General features: G+C 37.4%; 1 protein-coding gene across 1 annotated transcript in view; it reads left to right on the top strand.

Annotated features, from left to right (window-relative positions):
* Positions 1 to 25,815, top strand: part of CPQ (carboxypeptidase Q) — a 144,446-nt gene that overhangs the window by 107,235 nt on the left and 11,396 nt on the right. Inside the window, exon 7 of the mRNA XM_077782816.1 lies at positions 7,362 to 7,563. Within this exon, the coding sequence (XP_077638942.1) occupies positions 7,362 to 7,563 (202 nt within the window). The remainder of the gene's footprint in view (positions 1 to 7,361; positions 7,564 to 25,815) is intronic.

The raw sequence follows: 25,815 nt of genomic DNA, 5'->3' as shown, positions 1-25,815 counted from the left end.
GTACCATGAAACAAGGTTACAGTTATTTACCCAGCTGAATTAAGGGACTATGAATGACTGATAATATTTATTTTGGAATAGAAGTATTGTGTACAATCTCTTGGGAAAGCAAATATATTTCATAATGAGAAGACTAAGAGATCCTAGGCCACATTCAAATTTACTTTAGTAACTCGGTTGTGATCACTGGAGACATTAATATGTTATTAATTCAATTCAAACCCCATTACAGAAGGCATTCTCAATATTTCTGCATGTTGGTATTCTTATATTAATGATATTTACAGTACTTATTACTTACCTCAATTTCTGGTGCAAATACCATACAGTATTTTAACATTTTAGTAAAGGTTTAACTACATTAAAAAAAAAATCAATCTCCAGTGTTTATTATGGTTTATTTTTTGTATTTATTACCAAGATCTGATATTTTGCTTGAACTGTGTCTGCATGAAAACAAGACTTTCTGAAATGCTGGTAATATATTTCATGCTAGTGTAAGTACACTTTGTTGATGATCACAGAAGATTTCTACTGTGATTTGCTAATGAGTTGCTTTCTGTAAGAAGCAAATATCAAAAAAATATTGATATTTTCAGGTGAAATTATTATTCTCCAGAAAATATTGTCTCCTTAAAGCCATAGTTTTCAGAAGTCTTTATATCCTGAAGTACCAAGTATTCTGGTGAAATGGAAGATATTAATTTGTGTCTGATTTGAACTAAGCGTATAAAGGACTTTATTGGGGATTTTTTATGCCAGGAAAATGTGTTGACCATTAGCCTTTTGACATCCCTCAGGCAATATTTTTCGTAATAAAAATTATGTAAAATTACTGCTGCCTTTTTAGGTCACTGATGTCCTGTTGATTCCTTTCATTTCAAAGGGAAAGAAATGCAGAAAGAGTGAAATGTCCATTTGCAAAACTACAGAGAGAAAGTAATCACATTGTGTTCTCCAGTATCACAACAGGCAGTAGCACCACTGATTGTATTAAGCACAGTAAAGATTGCATAGTTACAGAATTATCTTTTACACCAGTTCTAGGTCCATGGGAATTCCTAATTTCCTAGTATTTAGGAATAAGCTTTACTGTGAAAGCTGCAGAGAAATACAGATTTTGCTAAAACACAAATCCAAGTTTTTTCCTTACGCTGTCTGAATGTTGGAAGACTCCAAATCAGTCATGACAATGTATCTCCTGGATATCTAATCTTCATTCCATGTCGATAAAATTCATACATGTCTAGTGTTAGAAAACCTTTTCTCTGTGCATCTTTCTTCTCTTTCTCTCAAGTGAATCTTCTCTGTGCATGCTGCAATCTTCTTTGTCCATGCATCTTCTCTTTCTCTCAGCAGAGCTGCCAGTTGAATCTGGTAGAGATTCTGACAGAGAATCTTCTAAGGATCACTGCTTCCAGCACATGCTTCAGGCAGATTCACCTATCCACAAGTCCTTTGTCCATTGGATTGTTCAATTGTAAAAAAGTTGGCTTCCTCCTGTCAAAACTCCCTGCAGCTGTGAAAGATGTAGAAAATTATGTATGTGCTGTGATAATTTCTAAGGTGATGCAAATTTGTTTTCACTTATCTTTTGTTGAAAGTTGCAGAAATACTCATTATCTTCCTGAAAGAGTAACATGGTTTGCATCTTTGTTTGAAAGATGTAAACCACAATTTTTAATTTTGGCATTGTTGCCTATTTTCTAGTGAAAACCTAAATCCTATCAAAAAAGGATAGTGGTGGAAATAGTCATTCAGAGCCATAGACATTGTTTTGATACCTTTGCATTTGAGCAGTAAAAGGTCTAAAGTTATGGAACATTTTCCAGGAAGAGAACTTCTCTTTGATATGCCCATTTGTCAAAGAAAAAACCTCCCAAGACAATACTTCAGACATACATTACTTAGCCTTCTGCCATGTTCAGAGGTCTCTGCTTTCTCCTGTCTATCATCCCAGGGAACTTACATCCCAGATCATCTCTGTTAGTGCTGGCAAATCCTCATAGAGGAAACAGTCACAGTATTGTACAAGGCAAGACGTGGCAGTAGCATGTTTTTACAGAGTAAAGTACTAATACATGACCAAATTGCTCCAGGGCTGTTGAAGATATGGAACTTTTGTCATTGACTTCTCAGAGGTCAGAACTTGTAACTGCCCTACAGAACAAACCCCTAAACCTGTAGGCTTTTTTACATACTGCTTTCCCATAAAATGTGGCAGAAGAATATTTTATCTTGTAACAAAAGGATGAGCCTTTTTCATACCTTGTCATCTAGGAAAAATTGTGCTTCTAAATCTTAAGCTTTACATCAGCTTTCTCCCATATAATGACGGGATAATTTACAAAAATTTATAACTCACAGTGTTCCCGATTTTCCCTGTCTTCATTCTAAAAGAGTGTAAATGGTCTGATCACGCTTGTGGCTGGTGTTTATAATGCCTTGATGCTGGCGCATCTCTGCTTCCTAACAGCTGTTGTGGTGTTTTTGCTCTAGTTTCAATTTATCCTGTTTTGCTTCATTAAATTACTTTCATACTAAACAGCAACTCAAAATTACACTACATCATGTTTATATATTATTGAATACTTAGAGGATGTTATTTATTTTGCTTTTTTTTTTCCCTTTTCTAACTGTCACATGCACTTAGGTGTTTACAGGGTTTTTTCTTGTCTTTCCTGTAGTCTTAGTTGCCAGCCTAAAAAATATGGATGCCGATTTAAACCTTTTTTTAGTATTGCAAGTGGGATGACCACCAGTTTCCTGTGAGTTCTAAAATATGGTTGCTATACTATACTTGTTTCCTGACTGCTCTGGGACAAATACTGGAATACAAGTGCTGTTTTTTCATAAAGTTAAGTGTAAATTAATAACAGAAATCTGAAAACACAATGTCAGATTAACTGATGTCCTTTATCACTGGAACAAATGTACCATTAGTCAAGTGCTTTGTCATTATAGACTTCGGTATTTTTCCTGTAAAGTGGTGATTCTTCTCAGTGGAACAAAAAAGAAAACCAGTAAATGAGCTGTTGGACAAGTAATACTCTATTTTAAGCAGCCCCAAAGTACTGAAGGCTTTTAGGATAGCTGTTCCCTGCATTAAACTTTCAGGTATGTCCCTGCTTAAGGTGAGTAAGAGGGATTGCCATCTGTGACTCAATGGATTAGTCATGAGATGTTGCAGTCTAGTTTAACATCTGGTAAGAATTAACAATTGTAACTTTGACTGAATAAGTAACTACTGTAAGGTATAACTGCTTGAGATTGCCAGGGACTAGCCTAGAAGAAAGATGTTTCCTACCAACAGAAGTACCAGTCATATATATTACAAGGGTTTGTTTTCTCAATGGAAAGAGTTTACTGTAATTACAGGCTAAATGACAGACCCCAGAGGGTGGGACAGTAATCAGTGGCACTGGTTGGAGGCCTGTCACTGGTGATGTCCTCCCAGGGTTCAGTACTGGTCCTGGTATTGTTTAACTTTTCACCAATAATTTGGGTGAAAGGACAGAGGCCTCCTCAGCAAGTTCCCTGACAACACAAAGCTGAGAGGAGCGGCCGATACCCCAGGTGCTGAGCAGCCCTTCAGAATGGCCTGGACAGGCTGGAGAGATGGGCAGAGAAGAAAAATCTGAAATTCAACAAAGGTGAAGGCAGGGTCCTGCACCAGGGGAGGAATAACCCCCTGTACCAATACAGGCTGGGAACCAACCTGCTGGAAAAGAGCTTCATGGAGAAGGACCTGATGGACCTGATAGACAGCAAGCTGTCCATGAGCTAGCAGTGTGCTCTAAGAAGGCCAAAGGTACCCTGGGCTGCACTGGGATGAGCACTGGTTGTAGGTTGAGGGAGGTGATCCTGCCCTTCTATGCAGACCTGGTGAGGCTACAACTGGAACACAGCATCCAGTTTTGGGCTCCACAGTACAAGAGAGATGTGAAGTTCCTGGAGCACACAGAGGGTGAAAAAGATAAGGTAGGAAAACAACTGAGAAAGGATCTCATAAATGTCTGTAGGTATCTGAAGGGAGGGTGTCAAGAAGATGCACCAGGCTCCAAGGAATAGGACAAGAGGCAATGGGCAAAAACTGATGCACAGAAGATTCCACCTGAACATGGGGAACAACTTTACTTGTGCAGATGTAGTGGAATGAACCTCTTGGATTGCCAAGAGAGGCTGTGGAGTCTCCTTCACTGGAGATATTCGAGAACCATCTGGACACAATCCTGTGCCATGTGCTCTGGGATGGCCCTGCTTAAGCAAGTAGGTTGGACCAGATGATCCTCTGTGCTCCTTCTAACCTTGTCCATTCTGTGATTCTGTGATTTCATGTTATCAGGTTTTTGCCTTAGAGATAAGTACTTATATTTTTAGTTCTGCTTAGCAGAGAAAAAAATAGATTGTTTATAAAGAAAACAGAAATAAAATTAATTAAAATTAAGAACTTAAAATAGGAGAAGTATTGGTAAGGATTATGCCTAATTGTGTATTCAATGAGAATAGCAAGCTATAGAAAGCAAATTTTCCCATGCAGTATTTATTGTAATGTTTCATTTAAAAATTCAATTGAAGAGCTAAAGATGACATAATAAAGACAGATGACCTCCTCTGCAACTGAGTCATGAGAAAGCAAAGCATAAAAGTCTCTTTTGATGTTCAGAGAATTAGGCAGCAGGTTACACAGAGAAGTTTTAATTTTCTGGTACATACCAAGAGAAGTGGCACAATATCAAGATGCAGCAGATGAGATTACTTTCTGAAAAAAATTACATGCTGAGTTTAAAATGCTTATTTAGATGGCATATTCACTAGGAGGATGACGGAAGGAAGCAGCTGAGCCTGCAATTATTTTTTTAAATCTTTCTGGTTTGTTGGTTCCTTTGAATTAGTCAAGGGGAATGTATGGTCTCACCTCACTTTGTTAATGACAGTTATTTCTGCATCATAGATAGCAAACGATGACAAAGCATCTTCACTATTTTAAGCAGTATATTTTAAGCATGTTCTCCAGCATGTGTTCCTCTCTGTGTAAGTAGAAATGTCAATGTAGATGTGCAAAAATGGGAACAGGGAAACCAATCTAACTTTTTTTAAGACTGCAACTTTCAAATTTGATGGTGAGTAGTTTTATAACTAACCCTAACTTCTAGTGGACCTAATAGGGAAAAAGCTGTCTCAAGGATACATAGTATTTCAAGTAGCTGTGAGGTGTTTCGTTTTTGTTCCCCAATTAAGTCAGTTTCTCTCCCTAGGGTGTCCTGTTTTCATGCCTCTCAAGCACATTCTCAGAACTGAATACCTTTCTTCCAGAACAACAATATGATATAATGTATTGTGGGTGGTTTGTTTACTCAGTTTCATATTAAAAACATATGGAAACATTTATGTGAGAAAACAAAACTGAAGAGCACAGTAATTCTGCAATAGTAGCAGTTTATGAAGTTCTTGAACTTAGGTATTCTGTTGTTTTGAGTGGTAAGAGAGATTTGTTTTAGGTGTCCATGTTGTTCCCATGCTCACTCTTCTCACTTCACTGCCCTTCCCCTGGCCTTATTGCTTTCCTCATTTCAGCCACTCTAAAAATGGACAGAAGTCCTGCTTTGGAAACTCAACCAAAGAAGCTGAGTACCATAGCATCATATTTATGTAGGGCTCACTGTTCTTAAGTTAGCTTTCACTGGAAATTCAGCAGCACACTGAAATGTGTATTGTCTTCCTCCTTTGGCATATGATAAAGAAGATTTACATTTTGAGAATTCATTCTATTGTATCTGTGGCATTGGAGTATCACTGGTCTGTTTTAGCCTGCAGTGTGATTTTCTTGGCCTGCTTCTCTCCCGCTATATTCAGACAGTCTGTACATCATGATTCATGTTGAAGTTCATAACCTCAGGACAGCATTTGATGATAGGCCTAGACACCATATGTAGCCTAATTATTTACATTTAATCTTTCACAAACTGAAGATGTTTTTCACTGTCTAAAAATGGTGATTGCCAATGAGGTGACAAGATTGGTTATTTGCACATTGATTTCCAGTAGTTAAATGGGTGGATAAATTGGTTATCTTAAGATATTATAACATTTACAGTTTCTTTATCATGCAAATATTTTATATTAATTTTTTAAACATCTGGATTTATTTCTACGTTAAAAGTAAATAGCTCTGCTCTGTTAGAATTATTTCACTCAAAAGAAAAAGGTTTTGGGAAAGTGTTAAACAGTTCTTAGCAAATTCTATAAAGGACATGTGAACACTTATGTGAATTATTCACAGCCACCTGTAGTATATATTTTGGTTTATATACAGGAAAATATAAAATAATTATTTACTGAATTGTAGGCTTATATATGCTGGTAGTGACATGGATCTGTTAACTGCTGCTATCACATATCCCTTGTAATGGTTTTCTTGTAATAAATAACCCATGGCAACCATAAAATTCAGGCATGAGATCTGGACAAAAGAGTAAAACCTGTAGTACGTTCTCTTAGTCACATTCAAGGAGGTCTGAGGTATAGCTTTTGTTCTGCCTGACATGACTCTCTCTAAAAAGTTATGTGCCTCTCCAGATCTCATTTTTTAATGAGATCTTCATTCATGTATTTAATTCAAATTAGACCTTTGTAACTGAGCAATCTAAGAAAATATGCTAAGTAAATAAATTGCTAATTTTTGTTCTTTTAGCTTAAAAGATTCTTCCAAGTACACACTAAAAGTAAATGTTAATACGCTACTTGTACACAAAATCTTACCTCTCATGTTTCTTGTGAGGAGTTACCTTGGAAGCACAAATTTTCTTTTAAATAGATATTATTCCATCAGGTCTGGGGGAAAACCTTGGCATTTCAATCCTCCAATCGGTCAGAATTGTCTATATGCTATTGTTTATATGCTATTGTCTATATGTCTATGAAGGCTTTGGATGCCTCTAATTTTAAAGCCAAAGGACCTCATACCCTCTCCACTGCAACAGAATTCCAGAGTCTCAAGTCTGAGAAGAAAGGGATGAAATGAAATGCAAATGAAAACTGCAATAAGGTGGTGATGGCTTACCTTTCTAGGTGGCACTTCAGAAGTCTGAAAGCAAGTATTTGGGAACAGCAGACCAGTCATGTTGTGGGTCCTACAGAATATTGGTGCCTCAGAATATAATTGTAACTGTTTCAGCCATTTCCTTACAGAAAGATAGGTCCCTTCATTTGGGCTTACATACACATTTTCACAGGAAGCATTTCTGTGCTTCTGAAAACAAATTTGTTGTGGTATGCTCACAATGACACCTAGAACCCAGTATATGGTAACAGCTAAAATAACAACCACAGCACAGTATCTTCTTTTCTTACATGTTTAGGAAAATATCTCCAACTTTGACATCGTTATGGAGTCTGATGAGGGCACCTTCAAGCCATCTGGACTGGGTTTTTCTGGCACTGCTGAAGCCCGGGACATCGTGAAAGAGATCATGACTCTGCTGCAGCCCATCAATGCTACAGATGTTTACGACACTGCAGATGGAACAGACATTGCTTACTGGATGAGAGACGGGGTGCCTGGTGAGTGTCCCTGGAGCCTGGCAGGGGACACTGCTCCCCCTGAGCACTGCCCCGTCAGATGGGTGGTCTGATGTTTTCAAAGTATTAAGAAATTCTTTCTCCCAGGGAGTAAAATTTACTATAAGTAAAATGCATAAATTTTAAAAGGTGACCAACATAAATTGGACATAAAGTGCATTTGACCTGCAGTTTAATAATGGTATAGATTATATGTAGAATAAAATGCCTAAAATCTTCTTTTCGGCTTTAAGGATTTATAATAATTAATCCCAGACTGATGGTTTATAAATAGTAAACCAAGGCAGAGGGGAATTCTCCAATAGAGAAGAAATATTTTTAAATTATTATTAGTTTTACTTTGAAATTCAGGGCTTTTTGTCTCTGTTTTATATATTGGAGAAACAATGTTTCTGAGATGTGACATTTAAGCTATGAGTCATTAAGATGTGGATAAAGGGGTAAAATTCTGAAAATTTTGAAGTAGTTTAGGGGTTTGTTTTGAGGATTGATCTGGCTCCAAGTGAGGAGCAGCTTGTTGACAAAGAAACTTGTAAGCTGTGAGACAGATCCACTGCTGGCAGTGCCCCCATGCAGGAGACCCCCACACTAGCACAGAGGCTTTCAGAGCACAAGAATCCCAACCAGAGGCCTGAGTGAAGCCTAAGTGAATTTCCACTTGAACAACAGTAGAAAGAAAAGTTTCATAACAGTGGTATTAAAAAAGTTATGATCAGTTTTAAATTTGAAGGTTTTCTCCTGTGTTTTATGGCCGAAATTGGCTGGCACATTTCTCATGCTAGTTTTACTACTTGCTTCTACTATACGCTTAGAATCTTTTAATATTTAATTAACTGATGTTTATTGCCTTGTGAAAGAGAGTGAATAATGGAATATATTATTCTTATTTATGGTCAGAACCCCTTGCTTCTCACTCAGGTTGTACAGAGATACCATAAAGTTGACTGCTTCGATAAATGTATGGATGTCTAATTTTGAAACCTAAATGTCTACACTGGACAAGAAGTATGGATGAATGGATATTATTAAACAGTTAGGAATTCAGCTGCTGTCCTGCTCTCTGGGTGAAGTGGAATCGGTTCAGTACCATGTCATGCAGCTGTGACAATGGTGTGCTGAGTTGATTTGGGAGACTGTAAGCACTACTGAGAGCCTGTGGCCATGCATCATCCTCCACAGCCTGGAAGCATCTTTTAAAAAGATGCCTGGTCCAGAATTTCAGACCAACATATCTGTGTTGTAGGTGGAATATAAGAACTCACCATTCAGCCTATGTTTAGAAAATATAAAGATATCAGAATTATTTCCTAGGTAAGGTGCTGGGAACATTCCAGGGGGTCCTTGGGGACTTGCCTTGTGCTTCCCATCTGAATGTGACAGATTATGGAAGAAGAGAGAAAAAATTAACATTCAAATGCCTTGTTTTCAGTTGATAATGTGAGTGGTGCTTGTGATGGTGGTGAGTATTGAGCTCTTGCACACCACTTCTCATCAGCTGTGGTGCACCTGGAGCATAAGCAGCTACAGCGTGCCATGGTTCTCTTGACTAGTCTTTGGGCCACTCAGCAGGAGCAATGCAGGAAAAAGCCCTCTCCCATGGACGTCGTATTCCTCAGAAAACATAAACTATGAAAAATATAAACCTTGGGAATATAAGCTCAGCATTGAGAAAAGACCAGAAACAAGACCTCAGTTTTTAAATGAATCTGATTTGTTTTCCTGTTAAGACTTTGTCACATTAATTGGTGGTGGAATTTTTTTTTCTATCTGTAGCTTTGGTTCATTTAACTTCCTGTTAAGCACATAGCAAAGTGTTCTTGTAGCATAAAGAAACACTGATTCTTTTCTTCATAAAGTCCCAGTGAAAAGAAATTAGCTCCACTAAAAGAATTTTAGCTGCTTTAGATTGTATTTCATGCTGTTCCAGGGAGAAGTCTAAGACATCTTCTAATCTTCATGCCTTGTCTGCAGTATTCTCCCTGCTTGAATGAGCCTTATGATATATAATAACATTGAAACAAATTGAACACTCTGTAACAGCTTTTATAATTATGTTCAATTTAAACAAGCAGTCAAGTGTTGACACTTCATCAATTTTTTAAAAATATTTTCTTGAAAATATATTTGGTGACTTTGTTCCTGCAACAGGGAGAAAAAATATGGTGTACTTCTTGAACAATAAGAATGGTTTCTAACATAATTTGTCTTGAGTTTTCCCCTTTTCTGTGTGAAATAGATTCCAGGATTCACCTTATTAGATGCTATTAATATTTTTCTCCTCCTACATCTTTTAGTCTGAAAGATCCACAGAGGGCAACACTACATGTGTTTTTCAGAACTGTTCAGAGCTGAGATAGGCAAAGAGATTGTAGCTTCTTAATCTCTGCTATTTTGAGCATGTTTATTTTTGATGGACATGCAATAAAATGCTACTAACACCAGTGATTATTCTGAGATTTTAGGATGAGAGAGGCCATGAGTTCAGAGTCCTTAGCAAACCATAGACTGAAGCCTAAATAATACCTCTAAAGCACAAGCATTGTGATCTGCACCAAACACAGCACTGTGGTTCTTTGTGACTGCAGAATGTTAGAAATATTTGTCAGTGGCCTTTACATTGGATTGTTTTGAGAACAGTTCAGCCCAGCAGTGAGGAATGTCTGTAACTGTGGTTTTGTACTGATAGCCAGTTTTCAGCTACTGAAAATATTTGTATAACATTTGTTTTGCTTTTTCATGAAGCATAAATCACAGGGAAGGGGAGGGTTGTGGTGTTGTATTTTATGATGTGGTTTTACAGTGTGAGGTGACCATTGATACTAAGACTGCTTGTTTAATAATTATGCAATTATATTTCTCATATTTATTTTGAAGTCTTCAATTCCATATTTTTTTATTAGGGATGGCTCCAGATAATGGCACATAAAGCTATTCCTTTGCAACACTAAATCCCAAATTAAGTTTGTCTAGAATTTGCAGATATAGGTGGGAAGATAGGTTGGTTGGCTTTATTTATTTGGTTTGATAACATACTTTTCCACAACAGGTTTCCTCAGTGTCTGAAAGGGTTAAAAAACAATTAAGCAAGCCCTTCTAAACGACTGCTAGGATATTCTTGTTGAAAAAGTGAAGTATCTGATGATCACAGATATTTGATGATGACCAAAATGCTTTGGATATGATTTAGAGCAGCTCCTGAGTTAACAGCCCTGGGTCTGGATCAGCCTTCCCTGCAAGCCTTCAGAATCTGAGAAGGGAGATGAAGTGTTTTTATTTGTATTACAGAATTCAGTAAACATAAATGCAGCTTTAGGTGTTGGGGAGATGAAAACAGGTGCTTTCATATGTCTGCAAAAGAATGGCTTTTGTGACCCATTATTTCCAGGAAAGCTGGTTCAAGGATGCTCCTTTCTGCTTGCCAGGGTGGTTATCTGTTGCTGCAGTGTTTATGATGGGAACATTTGCCTGTTAGGAACTAAGCTGTGTTTGAGATCAAGGACATCAAACAACTCCCCAAAGGCAGGTTTCAATCCTCTTTTAAAAATCAACCAGTGGCCTAAAGGTGAAACTCCTTTTACACTTTGAACCTTGATGGTTGTTTGTGTTTCTCTGTCTCCACAGTGACTTGATTTTTTGTTACATTACATAAAAGGAAGAATTGTTCTTCCAGAAATGAATAAACCAGTAGTCCAGTTAATTTTAATGTTGCTTCAGAAATCAAAAATTCACTGCTCACCCAATCTATTAGTCATTCAGATGTGGCAAACAAAGACTATAATTTCTCTCATTTTTATATTTTCATGGTGCTTTTTTATTACCTTCATCTAAAATATGCTGTATTTTGGCCTGAGACACCGGATTTTAACTCGGATTATTTCCTTTTGTATTATGTAAGAGGTTAAATCGACCCCTTTTCTGGAGCATGCTGCCCTCTCTTGCCCCTGTCCCCATCCTCCCCGTAGCACCAGACTCAGGTGCAAGCCTGCTGACACGCTGGTGCCAAGCCTGCTCCTCTGCTCAGTGTCAGCCAGGGACATGTCTGAGAAAGCAGCTTAACAGGAAAACTCCTTGACTTGAGGTTGCCAGCTGGACATGAAGAAGTGAGCAAACTCTTTTTCCCGAATTATAAGTGAATAACCTCTGTTCATTCTTGGCTGTGTCACTGTTTGGAAGTGATTCTCCACTGCAATGCTTGAAATGCTGCCTGTCAGATTACCTGTTTTGTACTGCCCACAGGCTTGGGCAGGCTCTATGGATCCGGTTTCTAAGCTTCTCTTTATTTCCAAAAGAATAAACTCAGAAGAAATATCAGATGTACAGTCCAGGGCTTCATAAGCCAATGCTGAAAAGCCTTGGAGTTGATGCTGCAGGGGTAAGGGGTGTTGCACTTGACAAAAACCTGCAAGATGAGGGAGGGGAGTGAACAATATGTAATAAACTTCTTCACTTTACGAGGTAGCATTTGTGTCACTTGCAATTTGAGATGTTTAGCACAGGAAATCACATGTAGGGCTCCAGGTATTTGACAAAGTGACAAACTCAAGGCAAATGTCTCCTCAAGAAGCAAAAAGCTGGACAAAACTCCTGGACACTACTCACAGAGCTAAACTTTACGGACATTATGATAAGTACCTAGGTAATTTTAGGTACTCCATAGGTACTACATTTTTGTATTTGCTGAGTTCCTACTGCTCTGGACATCTCTTGAGCACAGTGCTAACACAACTACTATTTGTATGTGGAAATGAGGTTTACATGATGTACACGCACATCTTGCCTCAGTCTTGCTCTCAATAAGTCTGAGATATACCAGAACTGTTGTCTGATAATCAGCAATATGGTAGTGCTTTTTCCAGGGCACTCCTTTCCTTTTAAATATCTTATTTCGTCATTCATAAATTCATATTTATCATCATGGTGAATGAGTGTGTTCCACTGCAAAAGCCAAATCATTTGCAACTTGGGTGGTATTAAATTAAACCAGTATGCTAAGAGAACAATTATAATTGCTTGGCACTTTAGGAACCTACTGTAAGTGCTAAGGCTATTAGACCCATTTAAAATCTTGATTGCAGAAAGAACTGTGTGTATTAATCTGTAAAATAATTCATCTATTTTCTAATTTATCATTGTTCCAATAAAATGGGATTTTGAATTTAGAATTACTCTGCAGTAATTAAATAAATTTAGTATGTTGCAACTTTTTATGAAGGTCGATTCCTTAAAAGGCACATAGTTTAACATAACATCTCAGTTATATTAACCTTCCATATGACCTTCTATGTTTTTTATAAAGTTAATAAAGTCTTTGTGAACAATCATTTAATGAAAGTAATAGTTTGTAACGTATGATGTTTTCTTATAAGTTATGCTATTAGATTACCAGACAATTTTGACAATACTTTACATACAATTCCTTCCACCTTTGCTCTGCTTGGGCTAGTCTTGTTTTGGCACAATGGAATATTGTCTACTTCTAATCATTAGCAGGAAGCATCAGCTTTGCAAGGTTTTTTTTGTTTCACATAGACCATGAAAAAATGCATCTGGGATAATACTGCTGGAGAGAGGGATGGAGTCGGGCAATTAGGCACAGTGCCTGAATGCAAATTTTCCTGGTAGTTTTAAGAGGGCTTTTGTATTATATTTCTCATTAGAAATTCAGGCTATTTGAGTCTCAACAAAGTCAAAGTGGATGAAAGCAAACCCCTTCTTCCAATAACGTTAGCGAGCTCTAGAAGAACATTGCAAACTTGGTGAATTCTCTGTCATTTTGAATGTGTAAAACAAGACTTAGATGTCCTTCAAAAAGTACAGGGTAATTCAAACAGGAGGGATGGGCTTGATGTAGTAGATAGAAGATGAAATTCTCTGCTGTGTATTACTCAGAATGTGTGATGGTAATGGGTTTTGCTGGCCTTAAAATATCTGTGAATCTGCTGGTAAATATTACAAGCATTTTCATATTAAATACTTCTTTCTCATTTAAGCCTCACCCCTTTCAGACTAGCTTTTTGAACATCATCAACTCTTGTGTTTCATTTGTACAACATTTAGATAACCCTAATTACAGTTACAAAAATAGAACTATCATTAACTTGCTGATCCCAGAGGAAATTTGAACTGTGAAACCAAAAATATTGCAAAATGCTATCACACATTGCTGAACTTCTAAACACATTGCTGAATTTCTTATTTTATTTCTAGGTATTCTCTTCAGTATCTGTGATGCATTTTATTTGGCAAAGTTTTCTTGGTGGTCTCAAGTAAAGAATTACAGCACATGGGTTGAGTAGCTGGTATTCCATGGCTCTTAGAATTTGTTTTTTAATAAACTTCAGCAAGGCACTTTAAAATAATCTTGTACTAATGTTACAATAAATTAGTTTGAAACACTGACATTCTGATTGGTTTTTAGTATCCTAGAAGTTAAACTTTTCTAGTGCTTTCAACCCTGTACTAATATTATATAAGTATTAATAATTAATTTAGTAATGAATCTAGTAATGAAAATTTAAATTGGGTTGTTTAAAATAAAATCATAAATTCTTATGGTTCTTGCACTTTTTGGCTAGTGTACTTCTTTCTCTTATTTTGTCACTCTTCTTCCTTGAAAATCACTAAGTTTATATTTCTTCTTTCCTTTTAGATGCTTACTCTTCAAAAACCTACATGAGATGGATTGGCATAAATAACCCTTTTAATAAATAGTTTCTTCCTGGAAGCTTATGCAATTCCTAAACATCTCAAAAAAACATCAATAAATTTGCTTCTCCAGTGCACCTTTTTAGTATCAAAATATACTTTGTCTCAGAAAAGAAACATTGAAAATATCCAGTTGAGGATCTCATTCAAATGTGGGGTGTGGTTGTTTTTATTCTGGCTGTGCCTCTGAGAGACATCTTAATTCTCTATTGTTTGCTGCTTAGGAAAGCTGAATTCTGTTTCTGTGGGTGGGAATACTCTTTTTCAGATGGAAGTATTTGCCATTTGTTGATCCTAAAAAAACAAGTGTTCCACATTAACACACAGAGCTCAGTGTTAACACGTTAAATAGGCATTTCGGAAGTACAAGTTAGTCAAGGCTTATTCCTAGAACTGTCCTTGGCTTTGGTGAAGCTTATGTAAATAATGAAGTAAACAGAAAGAAAAAATAATAATTAAAAAACATAATTTTGTCAGAGTTCTGTATGGTATTTGGAGATGTTTGCCAATGGAAAAAAGTGAGGAAGTAAAATAAGATTCTCTCCACAATTTATTTATTTTTTTACCTTTTGAAATTTGACTATATGAAAAATAAGACACATTGATAGTATGGTAGTGTTGTGAGACTTCTCACCAGATGTATAATGACCTACAATGGTTGTTAGTAACAGCAACAGAAATATATGTGGATTCATAGATTTTGTTCCTGGAAAACAAATTGTAATAGCATCAGTATTAAAAGCTGAATAAAAATAAAGCATCCAGTAGCATTCCAGGAAGACCACATTTATACTACTCTTGATGGGACGGACAGAGGTTAAAAGTATTAAGGTCTGGCTTGCAGCTCTCCAAGTACTTTCCTATATGAAGTCATATGATGAGTGTTTCTAGTAGGATTCTTCAGGGCTTGCTTCATCCTCAACTATTTAAAGTTTCCATTGATTTGGAGTCAAGTTTAAAACTACAGCAGAACACAGCTGATGTAATTGCTATATCGGAGTGATAAAGGATGATGAGAACAAGCTGATCAGCCAGCCAGGGCATTTATGTCTCCTCTGACCAGTTTGTTCACACCTTTCTTGTTGTGGAGTTGCAAACAGTGTAATATTTAGAAAATATCACTTCTTGGACCTGTTGGCTGCCCTGTTTTCAAAGAAGCCCCTACATTACCTCATTGCCACAAGGTTTTGCCGGTGCCTCTTGCACAGCAGCTCCTGTTCTGCAGAACTACTGATGCACATCCCTCCAGTTCTGTGGCCATGGGTTGTCCTCTTCCAATACAGGACTTTGGTTTTGTCTTTGACGAGTTTTCTGAAGTCCATGTCAGGCCACTTCTGGATTTTGATCTCTCTGAGCAGCAACTCTGCATTCCAGCATACACAGCTGCTCCTTTCACAGATTTTAGGAAGACACAGACCACCCCTGTTGTCTGGATCATTGCTGCAAAGAATGCTGACCAGGCAGGGTCCCCTGAGTGTCACACCACTCATAACCAGCCACCTCAAACTGTTGATGGCAACCCCTTGGGCCCAGCTGTCCAGGCTGTTTTCCACACACTTTTGTTCCACTCCTCCAGTCCATAATATTCCTGGTGACTGAGTTTTTCTAGTTATAGTTCATAGAATCATTACAGCATTATAGAATGGTTTGTGTTGAAAGGGACCTCAAAGATCATCTAGTTTCAACCATTATGCTGTGGTCAGGGACACTTCTTACTAGGTCAGGTTGCTCAGAGCCCTTGAACACTTCTAGGGATGGGGCATCCACAACTTCTCTGGGCAACCTGTGCCAGTGCCTCACCCACCCTCACAATAAAGAATTTATTCCCAACATCTAATCTAGACTTACTCTATTTCAGTTTGAATCTGTTCCCCCTTGTCCTGTCACTACATGCTCTAGTAAAAAGTCCCACTCCATCTTTTTTGCAGGCTAAAGGTTTCTCTATTCCAAACTGAACAATCCAAAGTCTTTCAGCCTTTAGAGGTGAAAGGATAGGAGAGGTGCTCTATCCCTCCAATCAACTTAGTGGCCACCTCTGGACATGCTTCTGGATCTTGCTGCTTTAGATTTTATAACAGGCATAGCCTTTTTTCAATCATTGGGGTCTTCCCCTAATTGTCACAACTTTTCCTAGATGATAGATATCAACTTCCCAGTGGCATTGGCCAGCTCACCCAAGCAATGCGTCCAGCAACACTGATTTTTATTTGCCCTATTTGGCTAAGTAATCCCTAACTTCATTTTCCTATTCTGCTGCCATGTAGAGACCTGAGAGTTTTTAATTTTAAGCTACAGAAATTACTTTCTTAGTATTCTTTCATTGCTTATTATAGCTAATATAGCAAATAATATAGCACTTCAATAGCAGTTTTCTCCCCAGAGTTCCAAAGGTTTTACATAGAAAGGAGGCTGTAGAAACATCTCAGCTGACTGTGCAGAGCACACTGGAGATTTGAACCAAGCATGATTTTGATTCAGGTTCTGAATACTTTTTAGTGACAGAGTTTTAGATATTAATCAGAAAACTTGCTCCTTCCTGAAGCAGCAAACACAACACACTTCATTTGCAGGTGACATTTTAGGTGTAAATGTCTGAGACCTTTGAAGAATGCTTTTGATAGTAGTCCAAACTGAATGAGTACAAAACTCTGAAATAATTTATAAAGACATGTTCCTCAAAAGAGCAGGTTCAAAATTATTCCAGTGGCAGCTTTTCCAGGACATTGTTAACATTTATAAACCACAGAATTGGAACCTTTCTAAGTGTTTGTCTTCAAAACTAATTTTACAGATTGGGCCTACAGTGCTATTGAATTTCTGAAGAGCAGAATTTATTGAATACCAATTTATTTGTCTCAGAAATCTCTTTCCAGTGATATTATATGTGTTTTTATACAACAGTTTCAGTCAATTCAGACATGGTCTATTCAGACCACAAAAAAATACTTAAGTATGAAAGAAACTGAATATACATTTGTATTTTGTATTGGCAAATCCTCAAGAAAGGATCACGGGCTGCATAGGAGAGAAGATACAGGGTTACTGTTCTATCTCTGACATCATCTGCTGTAATCACTGAACAATTTATAGTTCCTCAGTTTCCCTAATGTTAGCAGTTACCCAAGGGCTGCTTGTGAGTTACCTTCTGTCTATAGGGTGCAATGAAGAGGAAGTTACCTTCCTAATTAAGCTGGTCCATCTTTTGCTGGAATCATCAGACCTTGCAGCTATTCAGCACAGGAGCTTCACCTGAGCAAATGTCGATGAGTGTAAAGAAAAGAGTAGCCTAGGTGGAAGCAAAAGCTTCCTATATATGTATTTTAGGGCCACATAAACAAATATGTCTGCTAGGGCAAAGCATGAATCTCAACAAGAGAAGCAGTTTAATGGAATTCCCCATGCAAAGAGGCAGAAAGCCTAATTAAGATTTACTATACATCAGGGCCAGTCTGTTCACAGCTCTCAGCTGTTTTCAGTGCTTATGACAGAGCTCTGTCTCAATTGCCATGTGGGGCCTTGGAAATCCACCAGGAAAAAGACACTTTTCCTTTTGCAGTTCAGTTCTATTAATAACATTAAACACAAGCAATGACCTTCTGGGACAGAAGAATTTTTGTAGTTGTTGCTATTATTTTTAAAGAATGCTGAAGTAGAGAGAGCTACGGATTTTCAGATTCTGCTCTCCAGACTCCTGAGGGATTGTGAATTACTCCTAAAAATATACAACCTCATCTCCTACTAGGAGCACAAGTTTTTTGTCAGTGGGCTTGATTATCCAGTTGTTGTCAGTTGGGATAATCTGTGTTAGAAAATGTTTATGGATGGAAAATTAGAAGCAGTTGAAAACATTAATATGGCATTGTGGAAGAAAAAGAAGTTGAGCAGCTTGATTTCTCAATGGGTAGATATTCTATCCTACAAGCAAAGACATGGGAATTTAGAGCATTGGCATTTTACAGCTATCCCAAATTCCTTTGGGGATGTGCACAAGTACCTCACCTCCTGAAAGATACTGAAAACAACTTTGAGTTGTTAATCAGAGATAGGAGACAGAAAAACCTAAATTCTCTGAGGACAAAAGTTATTATGAAGAATTCTAAAGCAGGGTGGTTTTACCTAAACAAGAATTGTCTTGATTGCCTGCCTGTTTCCTCCCAAATGCAAACCCACAGCAACAGCAACCAAAGCACAGTGGGAGTTGATGGGAGCTGGCTGAGAAAGGACAGTGCTCAGTTGTCCATCTCTGATCAGAGACATGTGAACAAACAAAAACCAAAGCTACCACTGAAGTCAAAGAATTGACTTTCAATAATTTTTTTGCCTTACATTCCTTAAATGGATAACTGCTAGAGGAATAACCTCTAGCACCGTTTTCCACACACATATGAATTGCAGTTCATGTGAAATATTTAGGACTGAGACATTTTTCTGATGTAAAGCTCTTGTTCATAAAATAAAAAGAGGTTACTCCAGAAGTTTCAGGTCTACTTGCTCTTTGCAGGGTTCACTTGGAATAGTGATCCTGAATTTCCCTCTGCCTTGCAGGCCAAATTTGCTTGAAGCCATGGGTCAAACCAATTGCCAGAAAAATAAGATCTGTAGCCTGTTCAGCAGCTATTTCAGAAAGCCACAGAGATGAGATTTCAAAGAACCACAGAGCTGGCAAGGAGATTTCTAGAGAACCTCTAAATATTCTTGATGCCAGTATGGTCTTGCCAATGTCTTTGTCATTTCTTTCACATTTGTTTAAGCTGAACTTGAAAACTTACTGTAATGGAAACATTATAGACCAGATGGCCTCTCCCATTGCTATTCTTAGTGCTTAAGAAGGTTTTTCTCCTGTCTAACCTATTCCTGCTTAAATGTAAGAGCTTTAACTCTCATTTCTTTTCATTGTGAACCTAAAATCATGGTTCCTTCTTTCCACTTGCAGCAAGTTTTTACGTGAATTTGATTTTTTAATTCCTTGGTGTAGTAGTTTATGCTTGCACCTCTTGATCATTATCCTGAGTTGTGTTTTGAAGTATCTCATTGGTGAACATCCCTTAACAAATTCTCATCATGCTCTCCATGCCCCTGCCATATGTCCCTGGTAAGTGCTATCTCATAGTGTAGAAAGATTTTACTCCATTGCTTTGGTCTATAATAGAAAATAGTCTCAAACCCATATGATGCCCCTATCTAAAGATCCTTCCATTTTTTTCACTCTCTGAGTATATTTTTCATGCCATTTAGATCAACCTTGCAGTATACATAATTTCCATTTTCACTTCTGGTGTCCTTAGTTATTAACAGAACTTTGAACATTTATACATATTTTATAGGATCAGAAAGTTAGTTCAAAGGGAGCCATTACCTACACCAAGGTTGTGGACCATCCTATATTCTCGTAACATCTGGAGATTACAGTGCTTTGGTTCCTGACATTAAAGGCATTGATCCTAGGTGAGTGTTTTGGGTCTTCTTCACAGATAGAATGCATTACAGAAGTAGTTTCACTCAGTAGATATGGTTTTTGTTCAAGAAAGAAGATACTGAGGTGTGTTAATTTATATAGACAAGATCAATTTTGGTTAAATAGGAATAGAAAATAATTAGTATCTCATTAAGAATAAGCATTTAGATAAAATATAGAGTGATGATAAATATGAATTTTTAAGATTTTATTTCATGTCTGTATTGAGTCAAGAAAATACACATGATTGGAGTATCTGTTTTTGCTGGTTTATTTCACTTTATGAGAAAAATTTTGTGTGCCTTTTATTTTCATTTGAGTTGGGAAAAGAGAAAAGCAGAATTGTGTTATTTTCTACAGAATGGAAAGCCCATTGCTTCCTAGTTCTGCCTTTCATGGATTCCAGGAAGCTGCAGTTTTTGCATCATGTATCACTGCAGCAAGATAATATAGGTTGCAAATTATTAGTTTAATCAAAGGAAACCCATATTTATCCTATACAAGCTGCTGTCTAGACTTTGATGCAGACAGGAACAAGGCTAGTTCCAGGTTTTCCAGGTTTTATCAGATTGACCATTTCATTTAAGGTAGAATCCACCAACTAAATTATTATAATCTCTGGGAAAAAAAATTAAAACTATATTTTATATATATATATATATATATATATATATATATATATATACACAAGCAGCACTATTATACGGTGGAGAGTAACTATTCACCTTTTGTAATATAACCAGAGGATCAGAGCATCAGCACTAACCAGCTTTAAGACACACTTCTCTGGACATAATTTATATAATTGAATGGATATAATTGAATGGAGGAAATCAGCATCACAAGATATTTTGAAGACCAAGATCAAGCATACATTTAACGAGGATGGAATGCTGCACGGGGGAAAGGTCCAGCAAAGGCTGTCCAGCACAGAGATATGAAGGCAAGCTCCTACTCAGAAAGTCCTTAATCTCTTGGTGGCTGGACAGATGTACTGAAGGATGAGACCCCATTTTTTTTTCAAAACAATGGCTTCTATCAGAGAGAGGGAAACAGGTTGACTGAATCTTTGAGGCTTTCCCCAGTTCATCTGGTTTTCTGTTCTGTGCTAGTCTGCATAGAGTCTAAGCACTGCTAAATAACTGGGCAACCAGGCTCACAATAGAGGTCACAGTCAGTAGCTTTTTAGGTGCAGGAATGTTCTGTGAATTAAAGTGTTAGATGAATTAGTTAGAGTTACATGTAAATTATGATGAAGATCCTTTAAACCTTTGTATAATGTAAATCCAATGTTCTTGTGCTGCAGTGAGGTGCCTGTAGCTTCCTGCTTGGCTCAAGCAGAAAGGCAGTGTATGGCAGATGGGAAAGGAAATGTGTAAGAGGAAAAATGAAGTGACAGGTGTAGAGCTTTAGAAAGTTTGAACTTTCAGCTTTCTACAATAACTACTCTTAAACAAAAGCATATTTTAGTTATTTTCAGATTTAAGCCAGAGACAAGCAGGAAGTGTTAATGATACCAATTACTGGTATTGATTCCTTGTGCATTATTTCTCTTCTGTGCTTTAAAAGTGCTAGCTGAATCTGTGGGCAGATAATACAGTGCAGCAGCCCTTCATTTCCAAATTACAGAGAATCTGGGATAAGCTATATGGGTTTGAAACTTATTTTAAAAAATAATAAAAGACATTTGTTAATCAATTGTCTTTTCATTCATATTGCAGAGCAGAATTAAGAGCTGCTGTATGTACTACAGGTGTCACTGAAGGAATCTGTAGATAAACATTGCTGAAGACTGGGCAGTTGTGATTTTTACTGCACCCAGGAACTGACTGATGCATCTTGCAGCCTGACCCAGGCCCTTGCATCCATAGCAGCTGCTGGTGAGAGAGGCACAGTCTTGTGGGCTGCTCTGTGCACTCACACAGTCTATGTTGGTCCCTCATTTTGTTGTCACTGTTCAAAAGTTGCAGAAATAGATGATTGCTAATTACCAAAATTCCCTGTTTTGGCAAAGCCTTGATTAGTTCTTGGGGTGGGTTTTTTCCCCATGCAGGAGGTTCCTAAGATATTTGCAAAGAACTTCCACTGCCAGCCTAGAAATTGGTACTGGTGCTTCAGTCACCATTTCTCTTGAGCTTGGAACCACCAACAACATGAAAGAGCTGGGGTTGGATGGGGCAGCTCTGACTCTCTTGCTGAGCTGCAGTGTGAAGATCACAGGCTGATCACGTCAGGGCTTCAACATCCTACTGCAGCAGCTTGTTTTCTTGCCTTCTGACTTCAACTAAGAAACAGATTTCATTGTGCAGCTAAAACTAATCAACAGGTTTTAAACATCTTAATCTTGAAAATAGCCCAAATTATATATGTCTTTAATTTTAAATCCCTAAGATATGCTAAATGGGAAGCATTGAGAAAACTTAATTAGTCTGCCTGCTTCTTCCTGTAGTTCCTTATTACTGTGGGTACTTTTTTGTCCACACTTCTGGCTACACTTTAGGGCAGATATTATTGTGCAGTCATCATTAAAAGTACATGCACTGGATGCTGTTGAAGCCTCCAACACTCAGTATTTAAATATCTTTTATTTCAGAATGCTTGGAGGGAAGAAGGGATCACCACAGAATGAAAAATGTCATTTGCTTTCTGTATATTTTCCATGCAGCTTCTCTCTTTCAGTCAGAGAAATAGCTGCCAGGGAATTTGTTAAGGGTATAATGGTTTTGAGACATAGTCCTCTGTTTTTGAGAACATTATCTCAGATTAAAAACTTTTTCACTCGGTATACTCAACCCAATGACAATTTCACTATCCCTTAACCCAAGTAATGACTTCAGGTGTCTAATTAGAGAGCAAGAGGGAAGGGACTGCCTGTTCCTGAAGCCTGAGCTAAGAGAGTGCTAAGAAACACTGTAATAATTTAACAGGTATGAGATCTCCTGCCTGCTAAGCCAGGCCTCCTGCATCTGTGGAAATGGGCAGGATCCCTGCTTTGCCCATTTCTTGTGTCAGTCATCCCCAGCCAGACCTCTTTTGGTTTCACCTCCCTGAGCTCTCAGAGTTGTGGCTTGGCCCTTGGTTCCAGCCCTCATTACATTTACCTGGACAAAAATATCTGCCCCCTAGTTTTAGGTGTAGAACATAATTTTTACAGCAAAAAAAAATTGTAAGTGTTGAATACATGTCCCCATCTGGGATAGCATCATTTTTTGCCTTTTTCTTCTTTTCAGATCCTTCTCTTTTTCTTTTTATTTGCATTGTGTTTTAAATTTGTTGAGATAGGGAAAAGTGTGGTTGCTCTTCTACTGTTTCAAGTAGTGAATGTTTGGCCACTCCATTTGCTGAAATAGACAGTGGTAAAGACACTCCAGGTGTCATCTAATTCTACATAAGCCTTGGGCTCTCAATACACAGCACAAGAATCTAATTATTGAGTAGTTATTGTTGTCTTCTCTACTACACCCTATTTTTCCAAACCTAGAGCCACTTTTGGAGTCACAGCAGTGGACCCTGCTGGCAGTGGTGAGATGTAATGGCAGCCTGTCAGCCTGGAAACAGCTTGACTGTACATACCTGGAATGAGTTACTTATTTAAAATCTCACTTGTGTGCTTTTTGACCCTGAAAGGAATATGTGACAGGGGAAATATTCTCTTCTTCACTCATGGCTTTCTAATTTCAGTGGCTGCATTTCCAAAAAGGCGGTGCTTTTTCTTTGCCTTTTCTGACAAATCTGATAATAGCTAAGGCTAAGGTTAGACTACCCAGGACTAATGAGACCCACCAGTTTTTCTTCTTTTTTTCTTTCTCTTTTAGTAGTGGGAAATGGAAACTATTCAACCAATGAGCATGCACAATTATTTTGCAATGATGGGCCTTAAAGCAAGAAAAATTCTCTTGTCTTTTTTTTTTTTTTTTAACTATCATATGCCTGTTAGTTTTAAAGTGAGGATGTAAAAGTAAAGGGAGGATGTCAAAGTAAAATAAATATTGGTCAGAATGTAAAAAATTTTCATTCAGGTTATTTTTAGGTGAGGCTTATAATCCCACTTTGACTGAGTTGCAGTCCTTTGAATACATAGCATGCCATTCTCTTTTGCAAGTGTGCATTTGGCTCCTGAAAGGTTTTTAATTATGTGTAGGTTAGTAGATATGTATATGTATGTATATATATATATACACACATATATATATGTGTGTGTGTGTGTGTGTGTGTGTGTGTGTGTGTGTGTGTGTGTGTGTTAATAATTATTTTTATGTATCTGCTTTGTAAAAAGTCTTCAATTTATGTATTTCAAAGGAACCAATAGTCTAATGGTATTCTGGTGATGAAAACTTGCATTTGGGGAGCATGTCTTTGTTCTGTGGAAAGCAAGCATAGCAATGCAGAGATTAAGGTATTTTTAAATGAATGTATTAAATTCTAGCTTCTCTCTATTAAAATAATTCTAATAGTTTGATAAGCATTTTGCTCTGGGCTGCTAACAATCATCATCACTGGGTCTTTTTGTCCCTTTGCACTAGTCTATAGGTGGTATTTGAATGTGGCAACATAACTTTAGAAGAGTGTGCTTGTGCTTGATTTCTTTTACTAAATCCAAATTGAAATTATTTTCATTTATACAGCTGTAAACATTGCTTTAAGTTTTAGCATGGACATAATATCAGAAGGATGGTGAGAAGTATTTAAACTTATAGAGGTGTATTTGCTTTTTAGCGTTTAGAGTTTGGTCACTGTTGTCAAATTATCTGCATTTGTTACATCATATGTAAAACATTGTGTCTTTTGGGGTTGCTTAAAAATTTCTGTACAAGTATATAATTTTAAATAGGCCTTTGCAGGTTCTTATTAACAAATGGAGAAAAATATATATTGGTCCCTGATTTCTGCAATATTATGATTGTGTTGGAGAAGGATTTTCAAAGATGTACACAACAGCTTGGCACTCATGGCAGCTGGACTCACTAGTGCCTTGTTCTGTTTCTGTACACTTTCACCCAATCAGTCTTTGCTTTTCATGTTTTAAATGAGGCCTTCAACCATATAGGTTTAATATGAACAAAACCAAAGTAAAGCTCAACTTCATAAGAAAACAGCATAGGAAAACATAGAATGCAGTAAGCCTGTGTTTAAGACAAATGCTATTTGCAATTACTGATGTGACTGAGGATCTTTCAGTGAAAGCAAACAGGTTAAACTTTCAACTTAAAATTAATTGCCAGCTTCTCTTAGTGTTCTTCCTGAGCTTATATGGGGATTTTTTTGGAGGTTTTTTGGGTTTTTTGCTCTTAATATATTAGCATTTTGACAAGTGCATTTGCTCTGTAGCAAAATAGCTATCACAGCAACTCAAATTTACAGGCTGGAAGAGTCATGCTAGTTAGGGTCATTGCTTTATTTGCTTTGTCTTCTTCTAGGATTAGTTCTGCTCTGTGGATTATCCAGAGCCCACGTACAAGTAGTGATACACTGCAGAGTTAGATTAGGTGTGAGCATTTTCTCTACTTCCTTACTTTAAAGGATAGAAATTCTTTAATTTTCACCTTTCTTTTCCTAATGAAGCCCCATGTAATTTCATGAAACATTAAAACAGAGAGATTCTGAGATTGTGAAGAACAGTGTTGCAGCAGGTGTTTTCACTGTACCTTAATTATTTTTATCCTTTTTTTTTTTGTATTTTTCTTTTGTAGTTTTACTGACAAAAATATGCAATTTGTTGCTTAAAATATTGAATAAATAATCATTCCTCCTAATTTGTATTCATCACCCATTGGATAAGATGATTTTAGACTAGAGCAGAAAGGTTTTGGGGTTTTCTGAACCCTAATCCCAGTGGAGGCTTGCAGCTGAGGTGCCCTGCACTATGGATGGGCCAGCTGAGAAAGGTGTGAAGGGAGAAGTGTTGGTGCAGTGCTCTGCTCCATTTCACATGCCTTCTGCAGCCCCTGGACCTGTAGGCTTTGTGGCTCTTTGAAACCAAACCTTAAAGACTGAAAACTCTATTTGGATAGTCCTGAATCTTGCAATAAACTTTGAACTTTGTTTCAAGCACTTCTCAGCATTTCTGTTACTAA

Source organism: Lonchura striata, chromosome 1 (assembly GCF_046129695.1).
Source record: "Lonchura striata isolate bLonStr1 chromosome 1, bLonStr1.mat, whole genome shotgun sequence".
In the NCBI taxonomy this organism is placed as follows: domain Eukaryota; kingdom Metazoa; phylum Chordata; class Aves; order Passeriformes; family Estrildidae; genus Lonchura; species Lonchura striata.
Note: the sequence above shows the minus strand (reverse complement) of the source record. Positions and strands in the feature narration are given on the sequence as shown.